This window comes from Anguilla anguilla, chromosome 8 (assembly GCF_013347855.1).
Source record: "Anguilla anguilla isolate fAngAng1 chromosome 8, fAngAng1.pri, whole genome shotgun sequence".
Lineage (NCBI taxonomy): Eukaryota > Metazoa > Chordata > Actinopteri > Anguilliformes > Anguillidae > Anguilla > Anguilla anguilla.
Genome location: NC_049208.1, coordinates 33,264,051 through 33,288,057, shown reverse-complemented (window position 1 = coordinate 33,288,057; position 24,007 = coordinate 33,264,051). Strand labels below are relative to the sequence as shown.

The 24,007-nt window shown below is 44.0% G+C and overlaps 1 protein-coding gene across 3 annotated transcripts in view; it reads right to left on the bottom strand.

Annotated features, from left to right (window-relative positions):
* The window catches only part of LOC118233860 (histone-lysine N-methyltransferase 2A-like), a 35,071-nt gene extending 11,989 nt beyond the window's left edge, over nt 1–23,082 (bottom strand). For all 3 annotated transcript variants that reach the window (XR_004766578.1, XM_035429903.1, XM_035429905.1), the window contains exons 1-24: nt 22,730–23,082; nt 18,469–18,550; nt 14,289–17,240; nt 13,744–13,946; nt 13,291–13,389; nt 12,164–12,320; nt 11,660–11,894; nt 10,773–10,834; nt 10,382–10,639; nt 9,132–9,238; nt 7,776–7,886; nt 7,117–7,230; nt 6,255–6,401; nt 6,064–6,156; nt 5,028–5,145; nt 4,390–4,503; nt 3,145–3,329; nt 2,766–2,867; nt 2,551–2,667; nt 2,289–2,365; nt 1,526–1,740; nt 1,168–1,271; nt 723–857; nt 322–480 (exon numbers count right to left, since the gene is read on the bottom strand). Coding sequence is in view for 2 of the 3 variants with exons in the window: in XM_035429903.1 (XP_035285794.1) it covers nt 322–480; nt 723–857; nt 1,168–1,271; nt 1,526–1,740; nt 2,289–2,365; nt 2,551–2,667; nt 2,766–2,867; nt 3,145–3,329; nt 4,390–4,503; nt 5,028–5,145; nt 6,064–6,156; nt 6,255–6,401; nt 7,117–7,230; nt 7,776–7,886; nt 9,132–9,238; nt 10,382–10,639; nt 10,773–10,834; nt 11,660–11,894; nt 12,164–12,320; nt 13,291–13,389; nt 13,744–13,946; nt 14,289–17,240; nt 18,469–18,550; nt 22,730–23,032 (6,249 nt within the window). In the remaining variant the exon portion in view is untranslated. The remainder of the gene's footprint in view (nt 1–321; nt 481–722; nt 858–1,167; nt 1,272–1,525; nt 1,741–2,288; nt 2,366–2,550; nt 2,668–2,765; nt 2,868–3,144; nt 3,330–4,389; nt 4,504–5,027; nt 5,146–6,063; nt 6,157–6,254; nt 6,402–7,116; nt 7,231–7,775; nt 7,887–9,131; nt 9,239–10,381; nt 10,640–10,772; nt 10,835–11,659; nt 11,895–12,163; nt 12,321–13,290; nt 13,390–13,743; nt 13,947–14,288; nt 17,241–18,468; nt 18,551–22,729) is intronic.
* Nucleotides 23,083–24,007: the final 925 nt, after the last annotated feature.

Sequence of the window (24,007 nt, the reverse complement as noted above, 5' to 3'; positions counted from 1 at the left end):
AGAAAAATTGTATTAACTTGCTTGAACATATTTGTGTCAGTGTCACAATAAATCACTGGCCATTAAATAACATGCAAGCTGAAAGTACATATTTCATACCTTTGTCGCACTCATTCTGTTAGTGTCATTAGACATTTACTGAACTGATACAAGAAACAAGAGGAACAGTTCAGATTTTGAAACCAGCATCTGAAAGTATGTTCGGGTAAACATCTGAAATCTGTTTCAGCCAAAAAAACAAAAAAAAAAAAAAAAAACAAGTGTGGGTGAACTGCTATGTAACAGGTCTACTGTCTCCCTGGTACATTCCCCAAGACTTGCCTTCTCAGTGATGAGGTCTCTATGTGCCTGGCAGAAGACCTTCTTGTCATCCTGGAAGACGCAGTTGCGGGCTCGGGCACACATGAAGTGGTAGTTACTCTGGCAGGAGGTAAGGCAGCAGCCCACTGTCGCCCCCGTCTGGTTACACCGCTCGCAGCGCTGAGGACAGGAGCATTAAAGAGATATGAGGGGCCAGGTGTTACGCAACAGAATTTATATTAAGCCGCAGACAGATCACTGGGTAAAAGTTTGTAGTCATCAAATGGAATGCTTGACAGGAAAAACATGTGGTGTTGGGAGCCTTTACGCATTACACAAAATATTTAGTTGGACTACTGAGTGAAAGGTTGTTGTGTTCAAATGAGGAATGTTTCGATGGGAAAAGTGGTCTTCGTGCTGACCATGAAGCGCCCCCTGGCGACGGCACTGTGCACGTGCATCAGAGAGCCGTTATCCTCGTACACCTCTGCCGACCACAGGGAGCAGTTGACGTGCGCCCACTCGTTCTGACCCAAATACAGCAAGCGTCCCGCGTCCTGCACAGAGGGAGGAGAGGGATGTCAAAGAACATTCCCGTTTGTTTTCGGTGCAATCAGTAATGGAAAACCTGAATCTCCATTTGACTACATCTAAATATAATCCTTGACTCATCTTAAAGCGCTGCTCAGGCTGTCCCTTTGTATTCTGTGTGCATGTGTGAGCGTGTGCGTCCGTGTGCGTCTGTGTTGTGCAGAAGAACTTTAAACAAAGATGTCCTCATGCAAACATGAGGTATTTGCACACTTAGATATGAACACTGAGAAGCATAAGGTCCGTGTGTGGGCCTAAGCAGGGAGAGAGGCTCACGTTGGGCTTGGCGTCCCCATACTTCTGGCACAGGGAACACTGCCGCTCATCTTGCTTGGTCCAGCTGGACTCTGGGTCAGCAGTGAACTGACGCCCCCTCTTTTCTGCACACAAGAACACAGGGGAGAAGATTACACTCCGAATTCCAAACACCGTGGTTAAACACGGGAAATATAAAGCCCCTGGGTTCTGATGGGAACTACGAACCACCGAATCGCATACAAATGAAGTAATGCATTCAAGATGACATGCTGCAGGAACAACGGCTAAAAATAATTCATTCCCATTCCAAAAGCCCTTGCATTAAACTCAGTCAGTGGTCAGAACACTCAGTGACAGGACATAAGAATCCTAGTACCTTGGAACTTGTGGAAGCCTCCGGTGTTCCTGGGGTACTGGCTGAGTGCTTTGTGGGTGGCGGGAGAGAGGCCCTCTGTGGGCGTGAGCTCCAGACCTCCGTAGCCCCCCTGCTGGGGGTCCCCCGGCTCAGCGACGCACGGGTCCTCTCTCTCCCTCCACTGGGCGTAGAGGTGCTCAGAGGAGGGGGGCAGCACAGCGTTGGGGAGCATTCCACTAAGAGGAGGGAAGAAAAGGATTATGGGAAAATGCAGTTGTATCCATCAGTCTTCACTGCCGCAACCTCTGCTATCGATTTAGGGGAGAGCAGGGCTGCAGGCCACAGCTGACATTGGTGCAGTCAGGAATTCACATCACACCATGGGGCACATCCATGCAGTAAAACGGAACAAGCTACCAGCAGCCCAAAATAAACCATTTTAAGACAACAAATTTCAACACAAGAGAACAGAATTTTTTCTGATACGCTGACAAGATTATGTACCGCATCTGTCTGCTTACCATAATTCTGTATCGATTTCACTTGTTACCATGACAATTATCCACATATCACTGTTCAGAGTTTTGCCTCATGAGAAAGCTATTATCTACAGATGGAGGCAAAGCCGTTTAAAAAAAAAAATAAAGAAATATAAATATTTATTAAGTATTTGAAGAGACAGTGAAGTTTGACATAACAACCAAAGACTTACACATTACAGAACCGACATACTACCAAACACACCACTCCATTTTTTGTAAAGGGAAAAAAAAGCAGGACCTACGGTGGAAATTCTGTGGGACTCGAGTCCCACGCTTTCAGGTCCTGGCTGTTGAACCAGCTGAACACCTCCTCCAACACCTGCGAGCAGGAGAGACAAAGATGTTCAGCAGATCCACAGAAAACCTTCCGACTCGCTCGGTCGGAGACTGCAGTCCACAGGCACTGGGATTCATCATGCCCTTGGACCCCCGTAGTGGAAAAAAGTGGCATACAGATATTCAAATGCGATTGATGGAGCAAGGCATGCTGGGAGCGAGTCTCACATTTAAGTAGTAGGATCTGGCCAGTGAGGCGGGCCTCTGGTCTTCAGGGAGAAGTTCATCAGACTCCTTTTCTAGAATCTTCGCGATCACATGGACCACGTCCTCATGGAATGATTTCTAAACGGGAGCCGGAAAGCGAGCATTTCATCAGCTACGACAAATACAAATCATTGGAGAAAAGCCAAGTGTCTGCAGTGAACACTGGGGAGGCCTACCAGTGATGTATAGAGGCCCTGGTCTAGCTTCCTGTCGATGATGTGGAGATCGCAGGCGGGCCGCGTGTCCACCGTGATTTCAGGATCGCTAAGCACCGCGCACTGCAAGACAGGTGACAACCCAGTGACCGCCTGTCACGCTGAATTATGCGCATATTATGCGAATATTCAGCACTTATTCAGGGTACACGGTTGTGCGTATGTTTGTGTGCGTGTGCATGTATGCGTGTGAGTGTGTGCATTCATGTGTGTGTGTGTGCGCATGCGTGCGTGTATGTGTGTGTATGTTGTGTGTGTGTGTGTATGTGTGCAGGCGTGTGTGTGTGTGTGTGTGTGTGGCTGAATGAGTGTGACAGCGTGCGGCTGCGGCCCTCCTCACCTCGCTGCACTGGGCCAGGTCCTGGGTGAGGGTGGAGTTGAGCAGGCTGGTCAGCACCTTCTCCAGCCCTGTCCTCAGCTCCTCCTGCAGCACCTCCCTCCAGGCGCTGGGCTGGGTCCTGCTGCAGGGCATGCACGTGTACACCACGCTCTCCGGCAGGTTGGACAGGATCTCGTACAGGTCGTCTGCAGCCCGCGCGTCACACACAGCGACCCGGAACAACGAGGGACAGAGAGAAAATAAGCGTCATTCCGACTCTCCCCCGACAGGGAGGAATTGCCAACTACACAATGAGCAGAGCATGAACATTACATTACATTACATTACACGCATTTAGCAGACGCTCTTATCCAGAGCGACGTACAACAAGTGCATTAGTTCAAGGTGCAGAGGTGCAAAAGAAACACACTGGAGTGAAGTAAAGATTGTAGCGCCAGAAGTGACCACATAGATCAGGACTCCAACCCTGTAGAGTAACCTGTTCAGCAAACAACAATTCTACCAAGTACAAACTAGCACTGGAATCACAAGGACAAGTCTCCGCTCTACTTTCTCACTACTGGAGAGTGCATACACTCATCAACAGGCTTCTAACTGTGTAGGGGTCTTGGAATTTCAGCAAACCACAGAATTTCTGAATATATGAAATGCTGTACATAATACACACAAGTTTATGGACATGCTATGATATGTAACTGTAAAGGTATTTACAATCTGTTCTGGAAAACATCCATGCATTTCTTTATACATTTAACTGAATTTAAATCAGTATGTGATGTTCTTGCTATAGCAATATACTTAATTGCCCTCCTGGCCAGGTCTCCCTTTTAAAAGACTACATCTACATTTTATTCTACATCTTAAGGGGGCTTCCTAGTTATACAAAGGTTAACTAATCATTACAAAGAAATAGCAAAGACATATGGGTTACAATACCTAAGCTAGCTATCAAATAACTAATGGCATTGGGCAGCCTGTATCTAAGGTGTTCACAGATACCTCGATACCTGAATACCCAGGACCTGACCTGGAACCAGAGTGGGTCCAGCTATAAAATTCAAACAGTTTGGGTCTGGGTCTGATTATCAGCAGGTCAGCTTGGCTTCAGATCTCTTTTGAAACTCAAGCCACAAAAGCAGAGAATAAGACAGAAACACAGGCATGTATCTGCCTACAGAGGCCCTGAGAGCACACGAACAGCACCGTGTCACAGGGTAGTGAAATGAGAGACAGGTCCCCACTCACCCGACAGGCCCTCACACTTGGCATGGACCCAGTGGTTGCACTGCGAGCACTGGATCATCTGACTGTCGTAGTCGTTGTCCTCGTAGCACTTGAAGCAGATGGGGCAGAAGTTACCTGCACAGAGACCCCAATCAGTGGAGACCATAAACCACGAGCGATAAAACCAGTGTTAACTGCAGTGTGTCTGTTCAGTCACAAGCAGAAGCTCTGAACTGCTCAAAACTCCCACACTGCTGTTCAATACAATCACCCTTAATCATTTCAATAAATTTAGATGCACATGTAGGTGTATGTATATAATAACACACCACTGCTTTCTCATTACTGCTCTCATCAGCGCACTCATGCTTACTGTTAAAGAAGGTATAAATAATGAAGAAGACAAACCACAGATAACTGCATGCATTATTTAAAAGGTAGGAGCTGAGTCATATTCTTTAAAATGCAGTTTCATCCATTCAGCTACTTGCCTCACTACGTACAAATTCTGAATCTATAAAAAATAAACATAATAAACAGTCAATAAACAGGCATTGCATAAATGGATAGGTTTTCTCCATAATGTTCATTCATGAATAAACTTGTATTGTGCACTGTACTGAGCGAGTCACACGAAGCTGATCTCCGGGGGCTCGTACCCTGGTCATGGAGCGTGCTGCAGTCGGGGCAGAGGCTCCGCTCATGGTCCCAGTCCGTATCGAAGCTCTTCCCCGGGGTCCCCTCGCACCCCTTACAGCGGATGCACGACATGCACACCTGCCGGACCAACAGACACATGAACGGCCTCGCTTCCTGCAGACTCTATACTGCAGACTGTACCTGTTATATCCTATATATATATTCAAACCGTCTTCCAACCAAATGCAATGACAATAGAACTGCGCACGCATTCACAAAAGGGAAGCCGCTTGTTTAAACATAACCTTCCTTTAAACAATCCCAAGACCTCTGCCCAATTTGGGATCTACAAACTTATGCCATCTCGTTTCACTCCATTACATTAATCACTTGCCTTAATAAGGGGTTTCTTGCGCTCATTAGAAAGGTAAGTAGTTAATATACAATAGAAAAGCATATGCAGAATGTAATAGGTTCTCAAACCTCTGAGGCCTTTATGCATGATTTACCATATTGTGAAGCATTACATATTTATATCGTGCACGCTGGTACAGTGTGGCATTTATCTGAATAATTTATGATTTGCATGTAACATTAAACATAAACAATTCAAATATCACCACGTGGAATCTAGATTAAGAAATGTACTGAATCATATGGTGGCCGGGGCAATAAAAATCCTCAGTGATGCTACTTTAAGGAAAACGGTGGTCAGAAATTACAATTTGAATCTACACATGTATTTGGAAAGTGTATGCAAGACCTAGGTCAAGAATACTACCACTGACCAATCAGTAAAACCGGGACAGTGTCCAAGTTGTTGCCGATTCAACCAGGAGGAAATTCTTAACTTCCTAAAGCTTTTCTCTGTTCATCTTTTGCCACCTTCACACAATCCTCTGGATAAAACGTTTATTACATGCTTTTAATATCTAAAATCATACAGGATACAAAAAACAGTTTCCATAAATGTTGGCAAGTAAATACAGGTTAATATTTCATGTATTCTATAATATTTCATGTTTTCCACACCAACAACAAAAAAAAAAAACTTACCCAAGTAGTTTTACATTTGCTGAGTTTGGGATAGTTTGGTCCCAGACAGGCAATGTGATAGCTATTCTGGCATCTCCCACACTCCAACAGAGACTGATGTTAACAAGAGAAAAAGCAGCGCATCAGGGTAAGCAGATGAGCTACGCAAGCATGGCTCTTCTTCGGTTTCCTGTACAGATGAACGCCCATACCTTTGAGAGCTTGCTCTTGCGGCCGCACACGTGACAGAACTTGCAGCGGCGGCAGCACCAGTTCTCCTTGTTCTCCTCTAGGGGGCGCTCTCCTGGGTCCAGGCAGAACCAGTGGAAGGGCTCGCAGCAGACCTGACAGTAGAGCATCTACAAAAAGGATAAAAGATTAATGAGAGAAACTGCACAGACAGTCGTGCAACATCACTACCCTACCATAATTTCGGCCAATGAAACCAAAGCGATTTAGAAACAGAAATATATCTGTGAGATATATCCCATGGTTCACTTTAACCCTGACCATCGTATTTTTGTGTTTAGCGCTCAACATTCAGCTGAAGCTCTTATCCAGAGAAACACATGCACAGGTTTCGGCAAAGATCAGTGCTGACTGCAAGGCTTCAGGGTCATAACCAAAATCAGTAGTCAATGCACAAAATCAGATACCATAGCAGGTTCAAGTAGGAAAATGTAGCATTATTAAGAAGCATACGGATTCTCCCATTTTTTAAGGAAGCCCGTATATTCACATTTCAGTTGCACTTCTGTTAACACCTCAGGATGGAGGAAACAACAAGGTAAAAAGCAGTAGCGCTGCAGTGTTCAGTTCCCCTCGGTGTGTGGGTCATTACAGAGAAACATAAAGCGAGGAAATAAAACACTGGGCTGAAATGGCAGCAGAGTGAGAACAGCTGCACTGGGTTTTGTCCGTACTGCAGTCCATGCACCACCAGGCAATGCTGCAACCCAATCTCTTTCGGTTTAATTGCAAATACTTCACAGTGATCTGGTCAACCTTTGTATTTTCCTACACACAGGAGAAAGGGGAAAGAGGGGGTGGAAGGGGGTTTGGGAGGGACGGTACCTGGTGCTGTCCTTTGCTGGCGCAGAGCAGACAGACCTGCTGGGGGATGATGGGGGTGGAGGTGAGGATACTGAGGCCCCCCATCAGCCAGACATTTTGGAGGCTACAGTCCTCCTGTGGAACAAGGACAGAACACACACACACACTAATCAGGACTCGTCCAGTCACTAGACTTACTGCAATACTTTTTCCAGCAATACTGTTCATTAAAAAACTGGGAACTATGTCCGAGTTTATCTGATATCACCCAGAGAATACAACAGACTGGGTGAGACAATATACATATTTTACCACAAAATTTTTGTAAGTGATTAGGGAGTTAAGCATCAAAGGTGTGTAGGCATGCTATTGCTATTATTCACATTTTTCTCTTGAATCTTAAGATGAAAGGCTATAACATCCAGACAATTTCTCTAAAAATCATAAAACTTGGCTGGGTTGCAGTACATCGCCTCTGATGAAGCCCAACATGTATCACAGATAGTCACCCATAGAACATATTGGTTGGATCACACAATCATATATGGCTGCCAAATTAGGTCATGACGAAATCCATAATAATTGTATTGCGCAACAGTGACCAGTATCAGATGCTGCAGTTGCTCATTTTAATTTGTTACAAGCTGTAAGGAACAGTAACAGGACTTTCCCTGACAAACCTTGAAGTCGACGCGGATCTTGTGCGACGGCTCGGACGGCTCCCTCTCCCGCTGGGTGAACCCGTTGGCCAGCGCGGCCAGGATGCTGGGAGGCGTTTGCTCCAGGGGGCTCTGGGAATCAAGGAGAAAGTGGGGATCAGTATGGGCACCGTCCCCTTTGCCCTTCTCTTCTTCGTCCTCCTCCTCGTCCTCTTCGTCCACCGGCAATTCCGTCTCACCACCTCCCCGCGTTTGCTCCGTCGGCGGGGCCTCCGGGGCCCGTTCTGCTGCTGGGTCGTCTGGTGGGGGCCGCGGGGGCGACTGCTCCGCGCCCAGGAGCAGCCGCTCCGCGAGCGCGAAGGCGCACCCCGTGGGGTCAGGAGGGGCGTCGGCGCGGTCCCGGTCCTGCTGTGCCTGTGTGGGGGGGGACTGCTGAAGCCAAAGCAAAAAAGCACCAGCGTTACACCACAACCGCAGCAAGCAGCCACACACACACACACACACTTCACACACCGCACGCTTCACAGAGGGGACAGCGGCTCCCACCACCAGTCACCACCAGGAGAGGAAGAGGAGGAGGAGGGACCAGGGTTCCCACACTCAAGGCTTCCCCAGGGCCTCCCCAGGGCCTTTAGGGTCAAACTGTGAAGACTCCTGCCTCTGCTTGATCTGATAAGGCTTCAAGAATTAACAGAACTTATTTTAGATTGGAAATCCTGATTCTATAGATCAAGGAAACTGCACGGTGTGGAAAACAATGCAGATTCCATCGAATTTGCAACATTCAAAATTCATATTGTACTCTGGGACTAGGAACAGGTACATCATTGTTCAATTAAATGCACTGCACCAACTGCACAGCATTTTCAAGAGCTATGTGCAAAATCCGAGCTTTCACAAGCTTTGATTCGCCAAATTAAAAATCAAGCAGCTTTGGGGTTTTGGGTGAGCCGTGGGAACCCTGAAGAGTTTCAGCAGAGCGAAGAGAGAGAAGGAGAGGAAGGAGGCTGTGCCGATCCAGCAGGCTTATTATCCCCCTAGAAGTCAGAATCAAGTGTTAGGACATGCAGTTAATATCGAAAACGCCGGGTGAAGCAGCCCCAGTAATCGAGAACCAAGTGTCCAACTTTCAATGACTAGACTAGGATTTTCAATAAATAATTTGTTTTAATCAAAATATTTTTAAAAAAGGATCTGAGGGTGAGAAGCACCCACTTGCATGTAAATTACAGCTGTTTTGCCTAGGTAGAAATTACAGGTCAACGTAAGGACGAGCGTTTCTCTGGTGTTCTGGAGCTGCCCACGGCCGTGCGGGCGAAGGAAAAGGTTACGTGTGAGGCAGGCTCGGCTCGACCGCCACACCCGCGGGACAATCACCTTTTCGGCTCGGCGGCGCCCTGGAGGACCCCTGTGCTGGCCGGGCCGGCGCTGCCGCGCTCCTTCTCCCGAGGCGTCGTCCGGCTCGTCGTCGGGGGAGGCCCAGTCTGGGGGGGGGTGGACAGGGGAGAAACAATGGCGTGACGAAGACTCACTCCGCTCTCCTGTCAGAAACCACAGCACTGTCTGTCTTAGCAAAGCCACTGCCTTCCAAAGCACCGCCCCCATTCAAACTGATACCAATACTGAAGCAGAGCCAACCGTGTGTGTTTTTCTGCTGTGCTTCAGACAGCCAAACACTAAAACACTAAAAGGGTGGTGGTGATGATGATGGTAGTGAAGGTGACGAGAGAAATAAATTAAAATGACTTTTTCTGCCCTTGGACTGCCTCTTCACTCGGTCCTGTTCTACCTCCAGCACTCAATCTTTTCAGGAGTCCCCAAACCGCCATCTCTTCCCCTCCTCTCTGCTCTACCCTCACTGCGTGGCTAGGGGTAGGTGATGCATCCTTTCTGCTTTTTGCCTGATGAATTTTGCATGCAATATGGCTAAGGATTTCATGCATGTGGTGATATGCTGAGTTCAGGCACCTCAGATGTAAGTGGTGTTACTGTGTGTGTATGCAAATTCATCTTCAGCCTGCACAGAACTCATCAGCTACTGCCACACTATTGACTAACTTTGCGAACAGCACAGAGTTGTGTGTGTATTCGTGCCGCAAATCCACATGCTGTTGGTCAGCATTGGAAGATGCTGGCAAGCCCGTTTTCCAGTAAAATACTGACCAATGCTCCCACAAGAGCTGGAACAGCTACACTGGTGACACTACGATTATGTGCAGCAAATGAGATGCGCCTCAATAGTGTTTTATTCAAATTATTTCCATGCAATGAAACTCTGTCAAGCTGCACTGAGCATTAAAGCAACATGACTATTAAAAACGACAACCCAGTAAATCTGCCACAGCCATAAACACAGGAAAGGCACAAAATCTATTCAATTTTCGTGTGATTTATTTGCACATGCTGTTGTGATGCAACACACAAAAAAAGACTGTTCCTTTAGATTCTTATGTCTCGTGTCATGTTTTTGATCGAGTCAACTACCTTCTGGAATGGAACACAAGCACAACTTTTAAAAAATGGGCGAAAAAAAAACAACAACAAAACAGTGATATATATATAATATATGGGTATTGTCCTAATGGCCTGAAAATGTCAGGAAAAGATTTTTAGTCCTTGGTGCCCACCCCTACGTGAGGTAGTGGCCCTCCTCTTGGCCAGGGAGGCGGAGCTGGATCCCGCCGGGGCGTCCGGGTCCGAGTCGGAGTCCAGCAGGTCGCAGTAGGAGCGTGGCTTCACGCCGCGCCGGGGCTGTTTCCGCAGCGTGGGGCTCTCTTCGTCAGCAGGGGGCGCCGACGCCGGCCGCTCCGTCCCCTCGGCCCCCTCGCCTTCGTCGTTGCTGGAGTGGCAAGCCCCGGCCGACAGTCGCCGCCGCTTCACGTAGGCTGTGGGCAAACGGGACCGGCTCAAGTAATTAAGTGGGCCTCGTTAACGCTTTGGGGGGCTCAAACTGCGCGCCATTTTTCAGAGTCACACTGACATCTTGTGGACGGACAGTGTAAAAGCACACGGACGTACCCTTGGGCTTGTAGCCCATGCGCCTCGCCTTTCGCTCTTCGATCTTAGCACACTTCTTGTACCTAGAGGGGGACAGACAGAAATTCAAACTGGTGTCCACCAAATTCTATGGATACAGAAGACTTCTCAAAATATGCCCATAGCATGTTGATGAAAAATCTGAAGACCAAGTGATCACTTTTTTTTTTTTTGCTTTTACAGTTCAATGTTCAGTTTTAATGAAGTATTTCAGTTTAAATTTCACACTTTGTCTTCTTGTGTTGTAAATAGGAAATTATAGGTGTAACATTATTTGAGACTGGCTCAAATAATTACACATAATAGCACTCAGCTATGCAGAGAATATATATTCTACCCAATTTCAATTGATATCCAAAATGGGAAATAAAAACACACGCTATATTAAAATGCAAACGAAACATGCAGTCCATAGGCACTGCAGAAGAAAGCTGACCATAACCACTGTATTTGGCAAGGCAGCCAGCCACTCACTGATGCAACATGTATAGCTTGTAGATGAAACTCATTCAAACAGAGCACACTCACTCAAATAATTCATAAGGATATGCTGCCACTGAGTTTCAGTAAGGTTTCTGTGCTGTTATTACCCCTCATTCAGTCCAAATGATTCCAAAGTATGTAGGGTGAATGCCCAGTGGGCCTCACCCCATAGAGCAGGGGCTTTTAGAGGATTTATTCCCCTGAAGCTGATAGACCTCTCATTATTTCTATGTGATGACACAGCACAGATTATTTCTAAACAACCATGGCTTAAAACCTAATTTAATAGCAGCGGGTACCAGCTTTAGATAAACGGACCAGGCTTACAGCCAGGGTGCAGACATGGTTGAGATTAGAGTGTACGGGTGAAACTCAGTAACACTTACACGCAGCATTGGCGCTTGGTGTTGGGTCCCCCGAACTTGGGCTTGTCCAGGCAGTGGATGCACTCGCCGCAGTCCTCCTCGTGGAGGCAGCCCTTGCACCTGCCGCACCTGCGAGACCTCAGGCCCGACGGCCCGTAGTCGCCCTGATTCCGGCTGGCCGCACCCACCTTCCTGACCTTCGGGGTTCTGTGCTCGTGCAAGGTGGGGCTCTCCGGTTCTGAGGGGGACCCCAGGTCTGGCAGGGGGAAGAGAGGCAGGTCAGGAGAGAGCACAGATTGGCTGAGACACGGAAACAACCTTCATAAAGAACATTTTGTTCAATCTTGAGGATAGGGTTTTCCTGATATTAACACCAGCATGTCATTCATCACTGCTAACCACCAAGCTGACAATGAGATCCATCAATCAACCCAAAAAAAAAAGCAAAGAGCTTTGTGTCCTGTAGAATTGCCCTCTAAGGTCCACATAATTAGGCAAACAAACAGATGAGGGGCAAAACATTACCTTCTAAAGCTGGTGAGGGGGTGATGCCCGCTCTCTCATGGAGTGGCAGGGCGCTGAGTCTGGGGATATCATCGGGCACCATGGCGCGGGGCTGGCCCAGGGCCACAGCTGCTGCCCGGCAAACGTGCTTGATCCGAGGGCCACCCAGGGGCCGTTCCTATGGCGGGGAACGCGAGGGTATTGAGAAACAGAAGGGAAAAGCAGACAAACCCCAACCAAATGAAAAACACATTGTGAATATGAAATCCATGTATAAAAGCACAACACAGGATACAAGGAGCATTGTGCTAATAGATTTGAAGTAATGTGAAATTGCAAACATTTATTTTATCTGTGAATAAGAAGCTACACTATATGACCAAAAGTATCATGACACCCCTTTGGTCTGGGGCTGTTTTCCATGGTTTGGGCTCGCCCCCTTAGTTCCAGTGAAGGCAAATCTTAATGCTACAGCATACAATCACATTCTAGATGATTCTTAGAAACCCCTAAAATTGTGGGGAAGGCCCTAAACTGTTTCAGCATGGCAATGCACCTGGGCACACAGCGAGATCCATATAGAAATGGTTTTGTCGAGAATGGTGTGAAAGAACTTGACTGGCCAGCACAATCAAGTTCAAGTCCTGACCTCAACCCCATCCAAAACCTATGGGATCAATTGGAAAGCCAACTGCGAGATAGGTCTAATTGCCCAATCAGTGCCAAACCTCAATGCTCTTCCGGCTGAATGGAAGCAAATCCCTGCAGCACTTCTCCAACATCTAGTATAAAGCCTCCCAGAAGAGTGGAGGTTGTTATAGCAGCAAAGGGTGGACTAACTCCATATCAATGCCCATAATTTTGGACGAGATATTGGATGTCAGGGGTCCACATACTTTTGGCCATATAGTGTATAATTAGAAGACAGGAATCTGGGGAATAGTAGCAATAAGAAATTAAATTTCAACCTGCTACATTGCTATTTGATGTCATTCAACATCAAATAAAACTTTAATCTGTCATTTATTTGTACACAAAGTGTACCATAATTTCCATTAGTTAAGATTTTCTCTCCTGTGAAAGTTCAACTTAAGACCTGTGTACACAGAATATATGGATGCTACTGGGTATTGTGTTGTGGCCTTTACCTGAGGAGAATAATTCTTTGATGTCCGGACCACTCTCCTCCTCTTCAACTTGAGTGAACCCCTATCTTGGGATCCCACACTAACAGACCCAGACAGGAGCTGAGGAAGATTTATGACCAGTCATTTTATTAACACATGACTTACAGTTGCTGACTTCAGACTCCAAGAATGAGAATCCACTGCATATATGCTCAAGCACCACATACAGTCATACTGCCCATGTTTAAAGGACAATAGAAACTCATGAACACATAGGCTACACAACCAATATAGCAAGTGTGAACCGTTAAATGGAGCACATTAAAATGAAGTGTGGACCAGAGACCCTCAAGGTTTGTGGATATACTAAGAAAAACAGTAACACTACAATGGTGTTGCACAACATAACACAAAATTCAATTAAACTTCAGTTCAAGAGCAGAGTCATAAATGCATGTTGTTAATGGTTTTCACCTGGGAGGTCTTCAACTGTTTCTGCTGGTCAATCTTGATTAGTTGAACCTTGGCTCTCTTCAGTAAGTGGAACATCTTCTTGTTGGCACAAGAAAGGGAGATTCTATGTGTGGTCCCCTTTTCCTCTACCACTACCTGCTCCCGGTGCTCTATCTGGTCCTGTATTGGCTCTCCATAACCAAGGTTCAGAGAGTAATCTTCTCCTAGGGTAGAAATACATGTCTTAAAACAGATGTTGTGCTTTTAGGAGGCAGGTAATGGCTGTAAATCCAAGAAAATCTAAGAAATACCAAACATGCTGTTGTTTTTCATGATACAGCTGCATTTAAATATAGTTTTTATTTTTATTTTTATTTTTTAAGAAAAACTGCAGACTCGTGAATTCAAAATGATGAAACCAATATAAGCTTAGGAAGAGGTGAAGTATCAACATTAATTTGTAGTGAGCTCTGAGGAAAGTGTGCATCAATCTGTTGACCAAACACAGCTTGGACACATCCTACTTAGTAAATTGAAAGGGGCAAATTCTATGCAGAAATCCTTACGTTTAATCGTGTCTGTCGGCTTGAAGGAGCATGAATTTCCATCGGCTGTCTCTCCCTCCACCATCTCCTTCCCATATTCTGGCCCCTGAGGATTGGAACGGACATGCACCGCCACTTTCCGCACTACTCCGGGGGAATTAAGGTCCTCTATCTTAAGTTTGGTTTTCTTTCTCTTCTTTGTGCGTGAGAACGATGGAGTCAGATAGGTATCATGGGGCCCCCTTCCTTGTACACCCCATCCTGTTTTCTTAGCATATGCAGAGGACCCAAATTTTCTGCCAACGCCTTCCTTGACCTTCTTCTTCCGGTTCGCACACGAGGTCAGCTTTTTAAGTTTCTCATAGATGTTCAGTGCCGAGGGCTGGCTAAGCTTGGGAACCTTCTTCAGGGGCATAGCAGAGACAGTTGTGGAGTCTGAGGACATTACGTCTTTGAAGGACAGTTGCTTCATACTTTGTTGTGCATATGCCTCCTCTTCAGGATCCTCCAACACTCGCCACTTAAAATTGGGCTCTCGCAAAGGGGTTTTCCGCTTTCCAGATAGGCTAAGTGAAGTTTGGCTTTCAGCTTCAGGCCCTGGATCACAGTAGGTCTCCATGGTTTGGGACACATCGATGTCTTCAGATTTAAAGATGGGTTCCTCAAGATAGTCTTCATCGTCCAAAAAAGAAAACATGTCTTCCAGAGAACCATCTTCCGTTTTACTCAATGACCGAGGATGCAAGCTAAGGGGACTTTTTTTCTGAGGCATTCTAGATGGAAGCAAGGACATATCTTCATCATCCATGAACCTTTTTGGTGTCTTGATGACTCTGGAGGACCTGCCGCTCATGGCCATAGCCGAAGGGGAGTCTTGGACTGCACTTTGCTGGCAGTCCGTGGAGGTAGACTGTGATTCCTCTGCCATCACTCCTCCTTCAGACGCATCTGGGATCGGTTCATAAACGAAAGTGACAAACTTACGCCTATATCGCTTTGGCCCGTGGTTTGGTCGTACAGGCAGCTCTTCTGGCTTCCTTCGATACCCAAATAGTGATTTGCGTCTCTTCTGTTTGAATGGCTTTCTGATTCGCCGCTTTGGCTGTTCGGGCAACTCGGAGCAATCTCCCTCTTCAGTTACCTCAATTTTCATCTCCTGTCCATTGTCACCTTTTTTATTTGTCACAGCTTCAGATGTTGCCGATTCAATAGAATCCGTGCCCTCACGTTTCTGCCTCTCATCCTCCTTTGGTGAAGACAAGTCCTTTGAAACTCTAGCTTCATCAGTTAGCTGCTGTGAACTAGAGGCAAAATGCACTCCAGGACATTTCTGTGACTGAACTGTAGCGTGTTCAGCATCACAGACGTTCTGAACCCTTCCTTTCTGTGGAATATGTGGCTTAAAGCCGGCCTTCGGTGAGGGGATTAGGGGAGACCTGATCTCCAATTTATGAGATGGTGAGCCATTTAAATCAGACAATCTAGATGGGTCTCCTGGAACTTTGCTGGCATTTCCAAGAGGTTCATGTTCACTGATGTCACGATCATTCTGACGGATCACAAGTGACTGCTGCAAACCCTTTTGTTTGCTTTGTGAGGAGACAACCTTCAGCTTCAGTGGTGGTACAACATCTTTTCCACAAAAAATGTTTGATGGGGCTGCATCCTCTGAATGTGCTTCCATCATCTTTCTCAAACTAAGCTCCTCTTTGGTCTTTCCTCTTCTCTTAAATGTTTTCTGCTGCTTCTGGGAACATTTGCGTGGTCCAGCTGCTGGGCAACCAGCTGTGTTTTCATCCGTAATCATCTCTTCAGCTTTCCTCTTCTGTGTCATTTTACTAGACTCCTGCCTTTTGAGTACTTTCCCCTTGCCCTTTACCACTGTTAGGGTCCACACAAATTTGCTTTGTTTCTTACACGTCAACCCTTTCAAGTCCTGACCAGTGGGTCGAGCTCTGGCTGAACTGGCAAGCACAGCTTTGGGGTTCCTCACTCTTTTTAATTTTAAACCTGGGATACCGAGATCTTGATTCTTGCTTTCAAAGGCCAGGCTCTTTGTTCCTGAAAGCTTTTCTGACTCTGTATGTGGAATGTTCGAGGCATGTTGGTTTTGATTTCTCTGCCACCTCCCCTTCTGATTGCCCTTTCTGCTACTAATCTCCAAAGTTGAGTCTACTTCCCTTTCTCCCTCGGACAACAGGTCAGTTGTACTTTCCTCTTTAACAAGGCTTTCCGATTCTTCCATAGAACTTCCATCAGCTTCATAATTCTGGTTGGCTTTTTTATCATTTGTCTGCCCTGTTGCCTTGTTGACTCCAGCACTTGCCTCTGAATCCTTTTGTCCAAATTTTCTTTTAGGTGTCCCTCTTTTAGGGACAAGCTGAGATTTCCCCAAAGATTTTTTCACATCCACCCTCTGACCCTCTGAAACCTTGAGTTTCACCTCATTCCTTCCATTGCTGGCTTCCATTGCCTTGTCAGCAAAGCTCTTTCCTTTACTTGTAGCTGTGGCTCCTCTTTTACCATGAGACCCTTTTACAAGAGTTTCTAGCTCACCAAGTTGCTTCTGTTTCTTTAACTTCACTTGGGCACTGGAGGCCTTTGGAGTTTGCAATTTCTTGCCTTTGGAGAGGAACTTGAGCCCTGGCAACTTCACGTTCTTCAATGGTTTCTGACCAGACACTGCTTTCTTCTTGACTGTCTTTTTGGCAACTAGTTTGACAGTAATTGTGGATTTTGCTGCAGTTTTTCCTGTACCCCGAGTCAAGGATGTACCAAGTTTTTTTGGGTTATTTTTAGAACTTTTGATGTCATTCTTCAAAGGTTTAGCAGCAACTGGTGTCTGCCTAGGTTCCTGAGAGGGTTTAGAGCCTTTTTTCAGAAATGGTGATGCAGGGACCAATTCTGTTTGATCTGATTCTGGATGAGACCCCTCTTCAACCCGTTTCTGTGATTCAATATTGAGGGGGTAACCTGAAAACAAAATGGGTCCAAAAATGTAATACCAACTTTTGTGAATTTACACAGTTTCTTACAGTTCAGTAGTATTATTATAACATGTATAGTTGAGTTTATCTGCTTTGGTAGATAAAATCAGATAATTTCATATCTTCCACTTGCACAACCTTCCATCTCCCCCCCGTCTTCTCCCCAACACTTTGCATTTAATACAATCTGTATGTGTGTAAAATACCTTTCGTTGTCATATGTTATGTCCCATATAGCAGTCACCGAGAGTTTCCAAAGATTTTAATGGTTTTCATACTTTAACATGCTATCGACCTTTCTAATTATTAATCAATTATTTTCATATTTTCCATTTTTACCAGACATAAATGGCAAATGTACACTGACTGCTTGTCATAGGATTTAGTCCTTGACTCCTTGGCTACAATCAACACTTTACCAAATTATTTAATAAAAGCCTAAGGGATAAAACAAATGCACCATTCTGACAAAATGCTGCTGATTTATTGCGACAAAAAGGAAATAAGAATGAAAATTGCATGGGCGATAATATCTGACAACAGACTAACATTTGGCTGCAAAACTTATAGAAAGTAAGAATAAGTAGAAACCTGCATATTTTGGAAATGTTTTTAAATATTTAACATTGAGAACTGACAAAACAAAATCCATTACATTTATCAGTTTGCTTGGATGTAACTTCAATCCCTGATATTAATATCCAGCTATATCATAATGTTCCATTTCTATAATATTTGGATCATGAGTATGAGTAAATGTAATGAATACATTTAAATGAACTTCGTATTTTAAAAATGGTGTACTACATTATCATAAAAAAGTGGAACAGAATCAGTTTGTCAACCCTGAAGTGGAAATATGTCTTTGATCCTTCTTACTGGATTAATTTCGAAAATACCTGGAACATCAGCAGAAAGCTAAATTAAAGATTTGGTCATTTTACTTGTTATTTCCCATATCAGTGTGTGCCAAGGAAAAAATGACAAGAAAATGGTATTCTGGACTTTGACAGCTAAACTACCAAGCTGCTTCAAGCTACTTATAAGGAAGATTCAACACAGAGTTGAGCATTTCTCCTTCATTAAATTGAGGTTTTACATTTAGCACTTTTCTGAGTTACTTTCAACGCATCCATTTATTCAAACACTGATCTGAAACTTGCTTAAGAGATTAATTTTCACAAGGCGAATCTCTCCCAAGATGATGTACTTACTTTTGGAGGAATTATTTCCTGAACGTAGGGAATCTGTTCTGTTGCCTTCATTCTGTACTTCAAAGCCTTTGAAGTCTTCTCCCTGAAAGACACGAGCAGACTTCTTAGCTACAGGCTCAACAGTCCCAGGACTTGCACAGCATTGCAACACTTGCCAGGGTTCCACTCAGGGCTGACGTTCACATGATGCCAGCTTTATGGCATTACGCAACCATGGACCTACTATTTTTTCCCTGACAATTCTCCACAACAATCCTCAGGCCTTTTCTTTTCTTCAAAATTTATTTTGGCATACACAATGTTACCTATAATACAAATTTCTCTTTTTAATCCAATTTTTTATCCAGTCCCTATATTGTCTCCTAATTTGCGATCCCCATCCAGGTTTGTAGGCCCATCTCATTGCTCAAACACGTTCCATTAATTCAGGAGGGCGTAGAAGAAAAGCACACATTTCACTGTGATGTGTATGCTGCCAGCCACCACTTTTCACACTACAGACCACCAGCTAAGCACACAGGCATTGCATCAGAGGAAAACATTTCATCTACAGAAGGCAGAAATGCTTCATCCACCAGAGGAAATGCACAAGGGATGAAACTGGGACACCTAGCCAGCTGAAACATTTTATCCCTTGGTGACACTATGGGCAACCACAGGCCCAGTCCCATTTTCCCATTCTAGTCTAGAGCTAGACTTACATGATTCCTTCTCAGGAAGTTAATCTGTAGATAATGATACTGTTTTTGCATCCATAAAACATGGACAGGTGAGCTAGACAAATATGTATAAGTAACTAACAATACTTTCGAATAGCAGAATATTGTAGCAGTGGACTTAAAGCAAATGAAGTCCAATGGGTGTATATAAATGCCCAAAAGTGAGGACTGACAGAAGAATGATAAAAATAAATGTGATAAAAGATGTGTAAACTCATAAGTATGAGTTTCAACCAGCAGTGACTGCCCTGTCTGTATGAGTGGTGATCAGTGAACCAAACATGGAGTTGATGTGTCGGCCATTTAACAACAAAGCTTAGAACAAATTGGGAAGCTGTAAAAGGACAATTCATGTTTCAGGCTGTGGCATATTACAGGAAAACAACTTCCCAGAAAGTACCCTAATATTCATCTCGCCAAGGGCTTGCATGACAACAACCAGAAACTACCCAATTTTGCCACTTTTCTCGAAGAATACCATCTAATTGAAGGTTATGAGTAAGACAATGTAAACAACTACATAATATAATACTGAATAGTAACTTTGAAACAAAGTACAATAATGTTTGCTATCACTTATTAAAACGTTTACAGATGAGATGCATACTCTAAATGAATGTAATAATCATTTCACAATGTTTCAAATGTTTCAAATTCTGAAATTATATTAAATACAAATAGAAGTTGTTGCAGTTTTCAGGCCTCGTGAGGTCTTGACAAAATTAGATTCTATACATTTAAATTCAAATAAATATGATATGCTTGATCCAAGAACTAACCAAAACAAAGCTCAAAGCAAGCACTGGCTCTTCTATCATACACTCCAACCACCTTGTCACAACTACTGTTTGGCTAAAGGAATGCATCAACTTTAATATTGCTTTCCTCGCTGGATACAATGATGCCCAGTAAACCTGCACTGAGATATATCACAATGGGTCATTCGATGCCAGCTTAATCAAAAAAGAAACATTCATAACTCCTTTAAACTTCTAGGAAATGACTACATGACGATGAATTTAAAATTCCCCCTGCAACCTGTGACTGAAAATTCAACCCATGCTGACAAAGGCACACTGACCTAAAATATCATTCTGGGCTAACTTTAGATTAACACAACAGATCTCATATACACATCGATACAAACATATCCCAGTTCTTATCACAACCCATATGTGTTTGTTTTAAGGCAGGAACCTTGGGTAACTGGTCATCAGTACCATGTTAAGGTAATTTATGTTTGTCATGTAGTATGCAGTAATGATGGTTTTGGATGGTTCCAACCTACATTAGTAACAAAAATAAGTATTTCCCATGCAAGTTCGTAACTTTTTGGTACACGCTAGTGACACTGGAAGCATAACCCCAGAAATTTCAAGATCAGCTACTTGCACACAGAGGAAATAAGAAATGCCGGAGCTCATTCCATAGGCACTCTTCAAGCATCATTTGTAAGTAACCAACATTCAGTCCACAGAATCAAAAACATTTTGCTAGTTGCAGTTCTCATCGGATTCATCAAATGAATCTTGTCCAAATAGGTGGGCACACATTCAGACCTAAGTTAAAGTGACTAAACACTCAATATTTCCAAATTATTCAGTAACCTTTCCAATCTCGTAAATACTGCTACTTTCGTCGAAAAAAGTTACAGATTACACTGGTGTACGAGTCACAAGGAATCGATTAATGTCAGTACTCCATAATATAATGAAACTGATTTGCAATCAAAAACCCCAAAGACGTAAGGTCTTTGTGGCTTGCAGACAATGGTCTTCAGCAGGAAGTAATGTAAAAAGTTAACAGAACACAAAGAAAGATTTTACACGATTTTAAAAGATTATAGATAACACGTTAATCGAACTGTGCAAAATCCGTTTGGGTGTTATGGTTACTTCAGCTACACTTACTGCTGAACAATGCCTGCATGAGCCCGCGCAAATACAGCAATACATAGCTATTTAACACCCTAAATGTATCTACGACCGGGAAGACCAACAGTGGTAATTGAAATTCGATCATAACAGGCGATGCCCATCTAATGCCAAGAGTTTGGTGAAGTCCATTTTTGCCAGGACCACAAAACACGCCCAAGTCATTATCCTTGTCATAAAACCTAGCCGGCGTTAGCTAGCTACCAGTACTTGACATTCGGACAAATCCTATTGAAAATATATTAAATTCGCTCTACAACTTTTAATTAATATGTTCTAATGATGCTGACGGAACGCGGAACGTCAGTGGCCACGAAGCTTGCTCGCTAAATACACATTGTCTCAACAGCCTACCAACGTACTTCAGTAACTTTACACACAACCTTACCAAAGCATCAAACACAGTATACAATATTTACAATGGACATTGCCAAATCAAACATATCTATTTAGTGTTCATAATTTCAGTAAATTTAGCTAAGCAAAATAAATGACAAGTTATGGTTTCTCCTATCCTAACTTACAAAAATAAATGAGGGGCGCCATCTTGGTGCGCTTCATTTGTTTAGACTGTGTTACTCCCTAGCTACCTGTTGCTAGGAAAGTGACGAAGGCGCTTCAAACAGCACAAACTTAAAAAACTTATTGATGCGTTAAGTTAAATACTGATAAAATGTTTTATTATGCGATTCAAACAGCTAATTTAATTTGGTTCACTTGCTTAATATAATATAGCTAGCTAAACCCATTTAATTTAACTTACATGATAGATATTCACAAATAGCAGCATTAAATATGCAGCGTTGCGTGCCCACAAACACAACTTAGGTAGCTAGCTAAATGAATCAACTACCATTCTGAAAGTACATGCACAGCATGATAACTCACACACCCATGCTACACCCATTCCCGATTGCATTTTCCCTCTTTAACAAGTAAACTCATAGGTTGGCAAATGCATAAACAAGCAGCATGTTTCACAAGTAAGGTGAGACACCAAAGACAGGACAAATCTAACCAACTCAGACTGGCACTCAGTGTATTAAGGTATCCAGCCAGTTAGGTCAGATTAAAATGCATTTCGTTCATATGCTAGTTAACGTTACTAATTTACTTAGGATGTATCTTTGGTTGGCCCCGCCCCTCGTCAGAGTCAGTGTCACTTCATCACATAGCATTTTAGTTAGCTAGCAGTGAGCTAACTAGTTACCCGTTTAGCAAGCAAACCAAAATAAGATACCCAATGATTTAATTAAGCCCGACAATAGGCAGCTATACTATGCAAATCTGTGGGCAAAGTAATGTGATCTGCATAAATATAAACAGGAAACCAAAAATCCACAAACGTATAGATTACGTTCGACAAGCTGGAGTTCTAATGAAAAACATTTTCGCTCGCCCCAGCGCTAGCTACACAACGCTTGCTATCGCGTTTACAGATAAGGTTAGCAGGCAAGCTAGCAAGCGAAAATATTCAGGTAATTCCAACCAAGTACATCAAAACGTAGTTAGTTTGCAATATAACGTTCGCCATCGAACGGGTTTAAACAACGTTTGCATTACAGAGTGGCAATATCATTCAAGAAAATGGGTGCCGTTAATGCTAACCTCCTCACTGCCACTGGAACTGTAGCCGGCCTCTGCCTGGTGCTTGTGCTTCTCCACCATCCCGAGTAAGCGCAAGAGTGTCGGATCCTCATTAAGCGTAAGTCCAACGCCTGTGGGCCTCGGGCCTCCAGTTGCAGTTTCTTCATCTTCGGTCCGTAACCGACCGATCTGCAAACGTTTCTCCGAACGCAATCGGCTACGAGACGTCCATGGTCGACCCGGAAAGCGACCCCGAACCGAAACTGTAATGCTTGGACCACCGACAGCAGTCGCTGCAACTGACCCGCATCCCACTGCCGCCATTATCAACCTCAACAACAACAACGATAGAGCTTGGGGGCGAGACGAGAGGGAAAGGCGCGAGATAGGGAGGAGAAACCAAGAGCTTTCTGGGAAAATGAGTCTTTTCGCGGGTAAAATTAGAAAAGCTTAACGTTTGGAAATATTACCTGAAATAGAATAAAAATAAAAATCCACAAACAAGCTCAATATTATGCAGCTCTATTTTAAGTTATATATGGAGCTTTACTGTTTCGAACAGGGTTTAATTACTGTGTCTACTGTTTATGAATAAAACGATGTTCTGTATGAATTGCGCAGCAACTGCGTAGATCCAACGAACTTGTCATAAAATGGATGGACATTAGTCATACGCCATAGCTGGTTAGGCAATCTCTGTGCAATACAAGCCTGTGAAAATACGTGATGACCTTGCTATTCTAATACAGGAGAATGCATTCCAAGTCGAGGATACAGCAATTACTGCACTGCAGAAATCCAGTTTCAGCCTTGTAGATTCTCCGAAGAAATGCTAAGGTTTCGTGAACTGTAGCCTACTTTTGCTGCAGAATCTAGTACAGAGATACCTATTGCTACTTTCGAATTTTGCATGACCTGAACGCCGCCTATGTAACTGTGGCTGTAAAATTTCTTTATGAAGTTCAGTCACTGTTCATGACTAAACCACCCGTTCTATGACTGTTTAAGGTTAATAAGCAGTTTTCTTTGACATTTCAGTTATCAGTATCCCTTTCTGTTAGTGGTAAACACCGGTATATCGACTCATGAACACAACACAAATCTTAGTGTCAAATTTTTACCATCGTAAGGTTTTTCACTGTGTTTCTTTACTAGTGCACGCGTTTGTTTGGTATAACAGCGCATTTTACAATAAAACTAGGCCTTATGTCTGACAGAGGACATTTTAATGTTATGGGCAGTATCTTGTAAGAATGGCACCAAGTCATTCTACAGAAAAAGGAGAAACAAAATTGTACA